Below are 13049 nucleotides of genomic sequence, written 5' to 3'. Positions count from 1 at the left end.
CCAATGGAAATAAGCAAAGTTGGGATACTTATGTCTGTAATGAACATAGCAGAATTGGCTCAATATTAGCTATTTCAGTGACTGCTAATTCTACATCTTAAGTGTTCCCAAACAATCCCCGGCACTGGAAATTAACTCCTACAAATGTGTTAACTGACGTCTGGAGATTTTAGTTCCTGGAGGTTTTTAAACAAGACAAAAACATTTGTGTTGTATTTCATCTGTCTCTTACTTCTCTTGATCCCATCACTTACTGTTGATATTTATTTTGGTGAGTTATTTGACGTTAAATTAATTATTCTAAGGTACATTTCTAGGTTCTTGCTGATCTTAATAAGGATTTTTCAATCTGGTTAGATAAGTGTAGAATTGTTTTGTCTCCTCACAAAACTCTGAAGTTTTCCTTTGAAGCTAGCTTATTTTGTATTTAATTCTCACAAATTTCCGTACATAAATCAAATGAACAAGGGTAATGAGTGTTTAGCACCGTTTGGTGCTGACTGCAAAATCTAGGTTAAGTAATGCAAGAAATTTTAAGTAATTCAAGTAATTCAAGGTTTATGTTATTGCCAGAGAATGTATTACAATACAACTCAAATATTAATCTTCTCCAGATAGTCATGAAATACGCATGAAAAAGTAAGAGAAATAAAACTCTCAGACCCCAGAATTCTCCACCCCCTCTCTGCAGAAAAAGAACAGTAACAATAACAATCCCTGACCCCCCCCCACCACCACAGAAAAAAACAATACAATCCCTGAGCCCCTCACTTGCAGATAAAAAAAGACGGCGACAATAGCAACACATATCCAAACCCTCCCATGCTTTAAAAAAAACAGCAACCAACCCTCTCGCTCACAAAAAGAACGGTGCTTGTAGCGTTGAAAACCCACTACCACCCCCCACTCACACAGAACTTACAAATCACCCACCCGCCAATCGTTCACAAGAAAGAAAACGCCAAAAAACTGAAGGAGACCAATATAAGGTAACTGCCAATCACATAAATCTCAGACATCGAACAGCCCTTCGGTGACTCAGAGCTCAATCCTGGTCCGAATGGTGATCTCTGTTGAGAGTGATCACTGACACTCTTGTCACCCTTGGGAATGATCGGTGACCCTCTGGCCTCTGCTGGGAGCGATCGCTGTCCCTCTGGCCTCTGCTGGGAGCGATCGCTGTCCCTCTGGTCTCTGCTGGGAGTGATCGCTGTCCCTCTGGCCTCTGCTGGGAGCAATTACTGTCCCTCTAGCCTCTGCTGGGAGCATCGCTGTCCCTCAGGCCTCTGATGGGTGCAATTGCTGTCCCTCTGGCCTCTGCTGGGAGCATCACTGTCCCTCTGGCCTCTGCTGGGAGCATCGCTGTCCCTCAGGCCTCTGATGGGTGCGATTGCTGTCCCTTGGGCCTCTGCTGGGAGCATCACTGTCCCTCGGGCCTCTGCTGGGAGCATCACTGTCCCTTGGGCCTCTGCTGGGAGCAATCGCTGATGCTCTGCCGAGAGCGATCATTGTCCCTCGGGCCTCTGCTGGGAGTGATCGCTGACCCTCTGGCTTCTGTTGGGGGTGATCGCTGACCGGGTCTGAAAGCCATCGTCCTGCAGCCTCTGTCGCTCTGCCCGCTGACCAGGTTCGATCCCTTTCACCTTAAGGCTTCAATCTTCTTCACCATTCATGAGCTCATGTCCTGTCTTTGGTTTATTGGTTTTTGTTTTTTATTTGGTTTTGGGTTCAATTACTGCTCAATTTCAAATGTAGTACCGTCCAATTGTGTTTAATGCAACTACCATTTTAGGTAATTCTTAAACTTTTTGAAAGACTTTTAGATATTTTTCCTACCTGTGGGTCTTTTTTTTCTGTTCTTTGCTTTTGTCGATATCTTTGTGCTTCCTGATCTCCACTTTTCTTTATATTCATACATGCTTTAATTTTGTGTTAACTCTCACCTCCTCCATTGATTTTATTAGTAAGTCTATTATGCTTTTTCAATTGTATTTACCATTTCAGTGTAAAGCTAAACTTTGCTCAGAGCAAAAGTGGTAATAGCGTACCTTCTCCTATTGATTTCTATTCTTTCACTTCTGAATCACAAGTTGTATAGTGCTATTGTGCAGATACATATGAGGAATATTGTTAATGACTTTATTCCTTTAGTTTGCAGTTACAGCTAAGACTAATGGCATTTGAGTTATTTCTTTCTCTTCTTTCTTTTCCAACATTGATTGTACATTATTTGCTGCTTCTTATTTGGCAGCTGTCCAGCTACAGATGTGCCTGGTATCTGAGATAATAGTTATTTATCTCTTGAATATGTTCAACATATCTTAGATGTGCGCACCGGGTTACAAAATACTGCAGTTGCTAGCAAGCTGAAATACAGGGAGAAAATGTGGAAATATTCACCAGTTCCGCCCGAATCTGACGGAAAATATTGACATTTCTAGTCAATGCTTTTTCATTAACAGATGAATATTTCCAGTATATTATTTATTTCATATTAAAGGATATTTTAAATGAGTTGGCACTTTTTTAGGTTAGAATAAATTGCTGTTATTTTGATCTTCAGTCTTGAAAATCTACTTTGATCATGTCAGGTCAATTTTTATTAAGAAATTATATTCACAAAAAGGTAATTATGATAAATGTACCTTTCAGAAATCTTTGAGCAACTGTCAATATACTTCCTAATTTTACGAATGTCACAGACTAGTACTTTACCAACAACCGAAATAAAGCTGACTACCCTGTAATTTCCTAAGTTTTCCCTGTCTGGAGTTAGAGAAATTAGAATTCAAAATTCCAACTTGGCTAAAATTATGTCAGACTGATTTCACTGCTTTAGATTGCCTTCAGTGTTAATTCTCTGAATATTAACCTTTGTGCTTCCTGTTGTGGCAATTGCCAAGTTAAATAAGTTTTCATTATTGGAGGGTGCTTTGTGGCAACTGCTCCAGTCTCTCTTTTATAGTCAGTCAGTTTTTCTCTTGTTTTTGATGTTGGAAGTCAAATTTATCTTTAGTTTTCCTTTGTCCATTTTTAGCAGCCTGGGAATAATGTTGATAAAATGTCTAGGGTTCTTATTTCTTGTCAAACATTTCATCGTACTTATTAGGATTTCATTTTGGGTTTGCCAGTTTATCTCATTTGATTGTTCACAGCTACCTTTGTTCTATGTTCAATGCGGGATAATGTGTGAAGTCTTCTGAAGCGCAGCATTTAGAGATCACAGCTTATTTTTGGAGTGTCTTTTATGATTAAACAGACTTGGTTTCAACAGCAACCTATAATGCATGAAGTTTCATTATCATTTTGATGGCCTTTACTGTTTAAGATCTTGAATTTTCCTAGTTCTCCAATAGTGTATATGATTTTTCTAGCTTTTTACTGCTGGTTATTCTATAATCCTTTGTAGAATCCAACAGTATTGTACATAATCCTGTTGGTATTCTCTCAAAAGCAGTCCCCAGAATCACCCATTTAATGGCAGTTTTCTTTCCCTTAATTGTCATACCACTAACGTCTGTTGAAATCAGTTATTTTGTCTTTTATCTGCATTTGTATCTCCTGTTTGCTATTTTGCTTTAATTTTAAATTGTTTTAACTATTCTGTTTTACTCCAGACAGGGAAGTTCTACTGGACATAAAGAACATTTTAAAACAATTATTATACACATTAATTGTAAGTTAATGCATTATACCAGATAAGGGCAACAGATTTCTTTCCCCAGGTTATAAAAGTGAATGATATAGATTTAAAGCAACATGGTAGCTTGAGACACTGATACTGTTTTAAATAGTTTTTGTTTAATTCTGTGGTTGTCTGTTCAGTCAGCTTCAGTCTTGATGTTCTTCTGAAGGAAAACTGAGCCTGCTGGGTTTCTTTTCCCCATGAAAATGAAGGTTCAAGATAACTAAATGATTGTCTTTTAACTTATTTATTTATACCAAGCTGTTTTCTTCTTGTATGGAAGAGAACCATTAGAAACCATTTATATTAATAAGATGGCAAATGAGAAATTCAAAAGTAATACTCCTCACTTTTTATCCAGAGAATGGTTGAAGTGTGGAATTTGCTAGCAAATCTAAGAGCAAAGACAAATAATAAAGGTATATGTTTTAGGTAAATCAAGTTCTTGAAAGACTTACTTGAGAATGAACGGGTTGAAGCTCAAGGGCAGTAGAAATGACATGAACTGGTTGATCCAATTGACCTTTTCTGTATATTCTTTATAATTTTATATTTGAATGTATAATTGTATTACCTAGTATGAACTTTTTTTTTCTTTCCTTCAGTGAAGTAAAGAGCTGTCTTATGAACAAATACATAACTTTTATTGGAGATTCCAGAATTCGGCAGTTGTTCTACTCGTTTATTAAAATTATAGATTCTGCTGTCAAAGAAGAAGGAAACAAGGTATGTTTCTACTTTCATTTACTTTGATTTGGACTGAGTGACTGTAGAGGTCAGGTTTTCAATTAGGAAATTGTTAATTCATACAATGACAACATCGTGCTCCAGGGATTCCATTTTGGTTTTGACTGCAGAGCCATTCTACAAATGATCCAGCTTTATTATAAGCACACCAAATTGTCTAATTTTAGAAATGTGTCAATGTTTATTGCACAGTTTGGAAATGTCTGTTTTATCTGCACTGTAACAATTAGTCATATTAACTATTGAAGACCAAAGTAGCGTGAGAGGTGTTGAGCACCAGCAGAATGGTCTTAAAATATAATTGTAGTGCATTGTCTTGTAAATAGTAACTCAGTTTTCTGGTATACCAAGTAATGGACAGGGAAGGCACTGAATCAGTGTGTGGCTGGAATTGCATATACGTTATACCAGATAAGTTCAATAGATTTCTTTCCCTGGTTTGTATCAGAGAATGATGTAGAGTTTTAAAGCAACATGGTAGCTTGAGTTGCTGATACTGTTAATAGCTTTTCTTAAAATCTGGGGTTCTTAATTTACTGAGTTGAAATATGCCCATTTGCCAGGATGATCTTCAGACTCTTATTTTCTTGGTGTTGGTCTAGGATTGTTCATTTTGGCAGTCTCTTGCTTGCACTTCATTTCCGTGGCTGATAAGGTCAGCACAGAACTTAGTCTCTGCCATTGGTAGTGGCGGCAAGAGATAGACATGGGTTGTTGAGTGAGTAGACTGGGAGGTGTTGTGCTTATTCCACCATTTACACTGGACTGCTTAGTGCTCTCAATTTATGAATACTTGCTTCTTGATTGCTCTTTCTTAATTTTGTCATTGGCAAGTGTCATTCCCACAAATCTCTTTTGAGGAGACTTTTAGATTACCCTTGAATTTTTTCCTCTGTCCAGCTCATAATCTTTTGCCATGAGAAAGCTGCCTGTTTTGAGAATTTCTGCAGATTGCTTTCATTCCTTAAGGTTCTGATGTCAAAAATGGTGCTTTGTAAATGTAAGATTGTTGACTCATCTTTTGTCTTATTTGAGTACTTTGGCCACTTTGTCATAATTGAGAGTGTGGCTCTCATAATACAGAAATTTCCAATTGATTGCAGAGTCCCAGAATAGAATTTATTTTAATGAAAGTAGTGTAACTAATAAAGCTTAGAACCTAGATTAGTACATGAAACTATGATATTGTAGCCATTATAGAAACTTGGTTGAGAATAGAGCAGGACTGGCATTCCAGAATTTAAGATGTTTCAGACATAATGGAGAAGAATGTAAAAACAGGAGGCAGTGTTGCATTATTGATTAGAGAATGTCACAACTGCACTTAGGACATTTTGGATGGCCCATCCAGTGAAGCCATTTGGGTAGGGATCAGGAATAAGGAAGGTGTAATCAGTATTGTGAGGTTATACTATAGCCCTCCGCAGGCAGGAGATAGAAGAACAAATATATAGACAGATCGTGGAAAGGTGTAGAAATAACAATAATGATTGGGACCCTGTTAATCCCAATAAGTTAGATGCTGTAGAATTTGCTAAATGCATTCGAGGGTGGTTTCTTGGAAACAATTTAGATAGCCCAGGCCAGGTGATCAAAATTTCATTGGGAATATTTTAGGAACAGTGATAATTCTAAGTTTTAAGACAGTTGTGAATAAGAATAAGTCTAGTCCTTTCTGGAAGTGTAAATGGGAAAAGCTACATACAAGATGAGGCAGGAACTGGTGAAAGTAGATTGGGAATGGCAGTTTGGGGGCATCTGACATGTGGAAGTCATTTAAAGGCCAGTTCAATAGAGCAGCGGTCCCCAACCACTGGGCCGCGGACCGGTACAGGGCCGCAAAGCATGTGCTACCGGGCCACTAGGAAATGATATGAGTGGGCCTTTCACCTGCACCTTTCCTCATTCCCTGTCACGCACTGTTGAACTTGAACATTGGGTTGCCAACTGTCCCATATTTGCTGGGACATCCCGTATATTGGGCTAAATTGGTTTGTCCCATACGGAACCGCCCTTGTCCCGTATTTCCCCTGCTAAGGTAGGGCGTTTCTATGAAACTGTTCATGCCGAAATGACGTGAAGCGAAGAAGCAATTGCCATTGATTTATTTGGGAAAATTTTTTTAGCTTTCCCAAACCCAAAAAATAACCTAACAAATCATACCAAATAACACATAAAACCGAAAATAACACTAACATACAGTAAAAGCAGGAATGATATGATAAATACACAGCCTATATAAAGTAGAAATAATGTATGTACAGTGTAGTCGGGAAGATGAAGGCAAAACTGATTTGTGGGAAAAAATCGGCGCTTACGCACATGCGCACACAGGTGCCCGCGCAAGGCTTCATGGTCATGGTAGTCTTTCCTGGGGTAAAGTGCCCCGGGATTTGACTGCTACTTTTGTCCCTTATTTGGGAGTGAGAAAGTTGGCAACCCTAACTGTAAAAGACATGTTGAGGTGAGTTTAACCCTACTTAAACAACCCCCCACCCCCACCCCGGGTCGGCTGGTCCGCAAGAATATTGTCAATATTAAATCGGTCCGCGGTGCAAAAAAGGGTTGGGGACCTCTGCAATAGAGTTCGAGATCAGCACTTTCATGTGAGGAGGAAAGATGAGGATGGTAGTGTTCAGAAGTCTTGGATGACAAGAGATATTGTACATTTAATCAGAATGAAAAAGGATAGCAAATTTGATGAGGCCCTGCAGGAATATAAAGGAATCGAGAAAGAACTACAGTTCTGGTTGGCCTGCTATAGGAAGGGTGAGGGTGAGAGAAAGATTGTTATCAGGCCAAGCCTGGTTACGATAGGAGTACGTGTGGCTGAGAAGGGGACCTTTAGAGGCATCATGGGCGGCTAAAAAGGGCGAGTAGCCAAAGCCTTTTCCTCCAGGGTAGAGGAGTCCAGAACTAGAGGACATGGGTTTAAAATAATAGAGGAAAAACTTAAAAGGGTTCTGAGGGGCAATGTTTCCCACACAGAAGGGTGAGCATATAGAACAAGTTGCCAGAGGAAGTGTGGTCAAATGTATAAAATCATAAGACAGAGGGACACAATTAGGTTATTCAACTCGTCGATTCTGCTCCACCATTGAATTATGGCTTTTTTCCCCCAACACCATTCTCCTGCCTTCTTATAACCCTTAACTCCTTTACCAATCAAGAACCTATCAATTTCAGTCTGATATGCACCAAATGACTTGGCCCCACAGCCCACTTTAGCAACTAGTTCCATAGATTTACTATCCTCTGGCTGAGGAAATTCTTCCTTATCATAGGGTTAGTGGGACATCCCTTTACACTGAGGTTATGCCCTCAGATCCTAGACTTCCTTACTAATGGAAACGTCCTCTCCACATCCACTCAATCCAGGCCTTTCAGTGTATGATAGGTTTCAGTGAGATTCCCCTCCCCCTCCTGAGCACCATTGAATACAGCAAGAGACACTCTTCATGTGTAAAGCCTCTCATTCCAGGGATCATTATTGTGAAACTCCTCCAGTCAGTCTCTAGGGCCAGCACATCCTTCCATAGATACAGGGCCCAAAATTGTTCACACTGATTCTAATATGCTCTGACCAACACTTTATAAGCCTCGGCAGTACATCCTTGCTTTTATATTCTAGTCATCTTGAAGTCAACGCTAACATTGCATTTGCTGCCTTACTGACTCAAGCTGCAACTAACTTTAAGAGGATCCTGAACTAAGACTTCCAAGTCCCTTTGCATCTCCATTTTCTGAGTTTTCTCCCCATTTACCTTGGTGCATAATCTCATGCTTTCCTACATTGTATTTCATCTGCCACTTTACCTATTCTTCCAACTTGTCCTTCCTTTTGTAGACTCCCTGTCTCTATGACACTATCTCTTCTTCTACCTCTCTTGGTATCATCTGCAGAGTTGGACACAATGCCATTAATTCTTCCATTCAGATACTTAATGTATAAATTGAAAATTGTGGTCCTAACACTGACCGTTCTGGAACTCTTAATTACTGGTAGGAATCTTTGAAATGATTCTTTATCCACAATTCCTGCCTTATGCCAGTCAGCCAATCTATTATTCTTGTTAGTAATCTGCCTCTAATGTTGTGGGCTCTTATTTTGCAGCCTCATGTATTCCTTTGGCTTTTATGCTGTCCCTGACTTTCCTTGTCAGCCGTAGTTGCCTAGTATAGTCGGCCCTCCTTATCCACGAGTTCTGCATGCACGAATTCAACCAACCACGAATCGAGAAAACTGGGAATGCTGTTCCAGCACTTGTTGTTCGAACATGTGCAGATTTTTTTTTTCTTGTCATTATTCCCTAAACAACGCAGTAACAACTATTTTACATAGCATTTATATTGTATTAGGTATTATAAGTGATCTAGAGGTGATTTAAAGTATATGGGAGGATGTGCGTAGGTTATCGTGGATTGGGATCGAAAAAAAACGGAAGTTATCTTACTAAGTAAGTTGGAACAGGTACATCCGGTATTACTTAGCGTCAGTTAGCCAAACGTTTGTCTTAGTATATAGTATATATTTTACCTTTCTGTGCATATAAAACACTTAAGAAACGTAAGTTTCAGCGCTGGGCTCGGGAACGGAAATTCCGGAGTTTGATCCAGTGACAGACCGCTCCCAAGTGCTCTCCATCCCGGCCAGGTTGATGTGAAGAATCAAAAACCCAAAACCCAATAATTAAACCACTGCATTGCTTAAAAAAAATTGTAGCTTTAATCGGGGCAGGGCTTTTCTCACTTTATCCTTTAAAATTGTTCCAATCATTGACCGACTGTAGCCTAACACTTTTCCAATGACGTTTCACCTCTTTCTGATCGTTTTATTATTTCCACTTTATTTTAAATCGCAATCGTGATGATTTTCGTGAACAGAAACACTGCGGATTCAGAGCTCCGCTGCCGGGTCCTAATGTCCACCACACTGAGACAGATTAAATAAGGTCTGGGGTTCCGCTGGGTCCCAAGATCCACCGCATTTAGACAGGTTGAATAAGGGATGAGCATCCGCGTTTTTTGGTATCCGCGAGGGGTCCCGGAACCAATCCCTTGCGGATAAGGAGGGCCGACTGTACTCCCCTTAGTGTGCTTCTTCCTTGGGATGAAATTCTGCTGTTTTTCCTCAATTATTCCCAGAATATTCTGCCATTGCTGCTCCAGCATCTTCTCTGATAAGACCCCTTTCCAATCAACTCCAGCCAGTTCTTCCCTCATGCCTCTACAGTTACCTTTACCCAACTGTAGTACTGTTACATCACATTTCAGCTTCTCTTTCTCTCAAACTGCAATGTGAATTCTATCATATTATCATTACTGGCCCCTAAGAGTTCCTTCACCTTCAGCTCCCTGATAAAGTCTGCCTCATGACACAACATGAACTCTACCTCAAGCTGCTCTAAGCATCCATCTCATAGACATTACACAAATTCTCTTTTGCGGTCCACTACTAATCTGATTTCCCAGTTATGATCACTAACATAACCTTTCACACATGCCTTTTCTACCTCCTGTTGCCTTTTGTATCTCACATCTTGATTACTATTCGAAGGCCTGTACGCAGCTCTATCTGGGTCCTTTTATCTTTGTGGTTCCTCAATTCTACCATCAGTACCACCACTCTACTTCTGCCCACCTTTTTGAAAGGATGTGTATCCTTGGAAGTTTAGATCCCAGCTTTCTTCTCTTTCAAAAGTGTCTCTGTGATGCCTACAACAACATACCCACCAATTTTGATCTGCGCTGTAAAGTCACTTACCATATCACATATACTGCATGCATCCATATACAACATCTGCAGTACTGTATTCATTGTTCCCTCTTTTGTTCATCCCTGTGATGCCTGAATTGAAATTGAAATGACATACAACTGGGAGTTTGGGACGGCCATTGCGGATAAAGCATGGATGCTCTGTAAATTGGTCATCTCATCTGCGTTTGGGTCTTACTAATATAAATGCAGCCATATTGGGAGTACCAAATGCAGTAGATGAGGTTTGAAGAGGGACAACTGAATCTTTGCCTCATCTGGAAAAGTTTTTAGGTCCCTGGATGGTGGTGAGGGAAAAGGTGTAGAAATGAGATTTGTCCTCTGCCGACTGGCAGAGAAAAGTGCCAGGAGTTGTAGAAGGAGTGATCCTGTAGAAAATAGAAATCATGATAGTGAAATCAAGGAGGCTTACATTGAAAATTCCAGGGCGTGTCAATATTAAGGAGAAGTAGGTCTTGGTTCCCTGGATAACCATTAAGGTGCCTGTATCTTGGATCTAATGGAATCTGTTAGAGTATACTGAGGAAGCAAGGGAGGAAATTCTAGGGCCTTAATAGAAATCTTTGTATCATCTTCAGCCATGGGCAAGTTCCCAGAAACTTGGAGAATAATCATTATTAGGTGAAGCTAATATCATAGCAATGTTTACAAAGCAAATAGACGGATGACCAAGCAAGGAATGGAGGGATATGGACCATGTGCAGACAGATGGGATTATTAGTTTGGCATCATGGCCACTGTAGATGTGCTGGGCCAAAGGGTCTGTTCTTGTGCTATACTGTTCTATGTTCGAATAAATACGTAGATTTCAGTTGTCTTTCCAGTGCGTATGATCTCATTCAGTTATACATCGAATGTATGAAGTAAAGTATGTTGACTTTAAATCACAGGATATTTATAAGCTTTCCTGAAATGGCTTTTTTCTCTAAATGTTCATTAAGCAACTGACAATTGTTATTTACATAATTGTTACCCTTGCATTAATGCAGCATCTCCTTGACAAGAAACCACTAAAATACCTCCACAAAAACTATTTTTAATGTGAAATTTTATCAGGAAGCCATCCAGACAGTCTGAATTAGCAATAATCTCACAAATAGCTGTGGTGTTTATGAGGAAGAAGGCATCCATTTCTCAGGTTGCTAAGTGGATAAGGGCCCTTTTAATAAATTTATGAAGTGAAATTTTGGCCAAATTTTAAAGCTATTTTTAATTCCACAATGGCATTCATTTTTTTTATTGCGGATGTGAAAACCTTTGTTAATGAAAATTAAGAAGAAAACTGCAGACTCATTAGAAAGCAGCTGATTGGGCAGTCGAGGTCAGGTGACCAAACATTTTGAAAAGCTCAAACAGATAAATAGAGAGATAGCTCAAGTGAAGCAGCCAGTGCGTGAGTGGGCCAGTGAAGGAGTGGAGCTTTGAGGCTTTGACTCGAGAGATTCTGGCAGTTTTGGCAGTTGGTCTGTGCAATCAAGTCAATCAAGATTTGAATAGATCAGCAGAAAGCCGTTGATTAGACAATCAAGATTTGAATAGCTCAGACTCAGCAGAAAGCAGCTGATTGGGCAGTCGAGGTGAGGTGACCAAATATTTTGAAAAGCTCAAACAGATAAATAGAGGGATAGCTCAAGCGAAGCGGCCAGTGAAGGAGTGGAGCTTCAACGAGAAGAGGTGGAGGACAAGGTAGCTCGCAGTTAGTCTTTACAATGCCTCCTGAGACGGTGATGTGCTACTCATGTGAGATGTGGCAGTCTTGGGGGAACGCCCCTCTCCTGCAGAGTCACATCTGCCAGAAGTGCATATGGCTGGGCGATCTGGAAGACTGTGTAAGGAATCTGGAGCAGCAGCTGGATGACCTTTGACTCATAAGGGAGAATGAGGCAGTCATAGATGAGAGCTACAGGGAGGTAGTCACACCTAGGCTGTCGGAAGCAGGTCGTTGGGTGACAGTCAGAGGGGGGAAAGCGAAGGTGAGCAGACAGGTAGTGCAGAGCACCCCTGTAGCCATTCCCCTGAATAATAAGTTTACCATCCTGGATACTGTTGGCGGGGACGACCGACCAGGTGTGAGCCACGGTGGTAGGGCCTCCGGCACTGAGTCTGACCCGGTGGTGCAGAAGGGTGGGACGGAGAAGAGGAGAGCTGTCGTCATTGGAGACTCTATAGTCAGGGGAGCAGACGGGAGATTTTGGAGACGTGAGAAGGACACCCGCATGGTTTGTTGCCTCCCGGGTGCCAGGGTCCGGGATGTCTCCGACCGGGTGCACGACATCCTGGTACGAGAGGGAAAAGGACCAGAAGTTGTGATACATGTTGGGACCAACGACGTAGGTAGGAAGAGGGATGAGGTCCTGAAGTGTGAGTTTCGGGAATTAGGCAGAAGGCTGAAGAACAGGACCTCAAGGGTGACGTTCTCAGGATTGCTGCCAGTGCTACGTGACAGAGATGCTAAGAATTGGAGGAGATGGCAGTTGAATGTGTGGCTGAGGAGTTGGTGCAGGGAGCAGGGTTTTATATTTTTAGATCATTGGGATCTCTTCTGGGGAAGGTGGGACCTGTACAGATTGGATGGGTTGCACCTGAACTCGCGGGGGAGCAATATCTTTGCAGGTAGGTTTGCTAGCATGGTTCAGGAGGGTTTAAACTAATTTGCAAGGGGGATGGGACCCAGAGCGATAGAAGAGTGCAAGAAGTGCATGGAGTAAAGCCAGATCTAACATACAGAGAGGCTTTGAGGAAAGAGAAGCAGAATAAACGGTGTAAAGACAGTAAGGTAGAAGGGCTGAAATGTGTGTACCTCAATGCAAGAAGCATCAGGAACAAAGGTGATGAACTGAG

General features: G+C 40.9%; 1 protein-coding gene across 1 annotated transcript in view; it reads left to right on the top strand.

The window, feature by feature from the left end:
* casd1 (CAS1 domain containing 1) overlaps positions 1-13049 on the top strand; it is a 113639-nt gene that overhangs the window by 51334 nt on the left and 49256 nt on the right. The window contains exon 3 of the mRNA XM_072253428.1: positions 4291-4411. Within this exon, the coding sequence (XP_072109529.1) occupies positions 4291-4411 (121 nt within the window). The remainder of the gene's footprint in view (positions 1-4290; positions 4412-13049) is intronic.

This window comes from Mobula birostris, chromosome 3 (assembly GCF_030028105.1).
Source record: "Mobula birostris isolate sMobBir1 chromosome 3, sMobBir1.hap1, whole genome shotgun sequence".
NCBI lineage: Eukaryota > Metazoa > Chordata > Chondrichthyes > Myliobatiformes > Myliobatidae > Mobula > Mobula birostris.
This window is presented reverse-complemented; position numbering and strand designations above follow the sequence as displayed.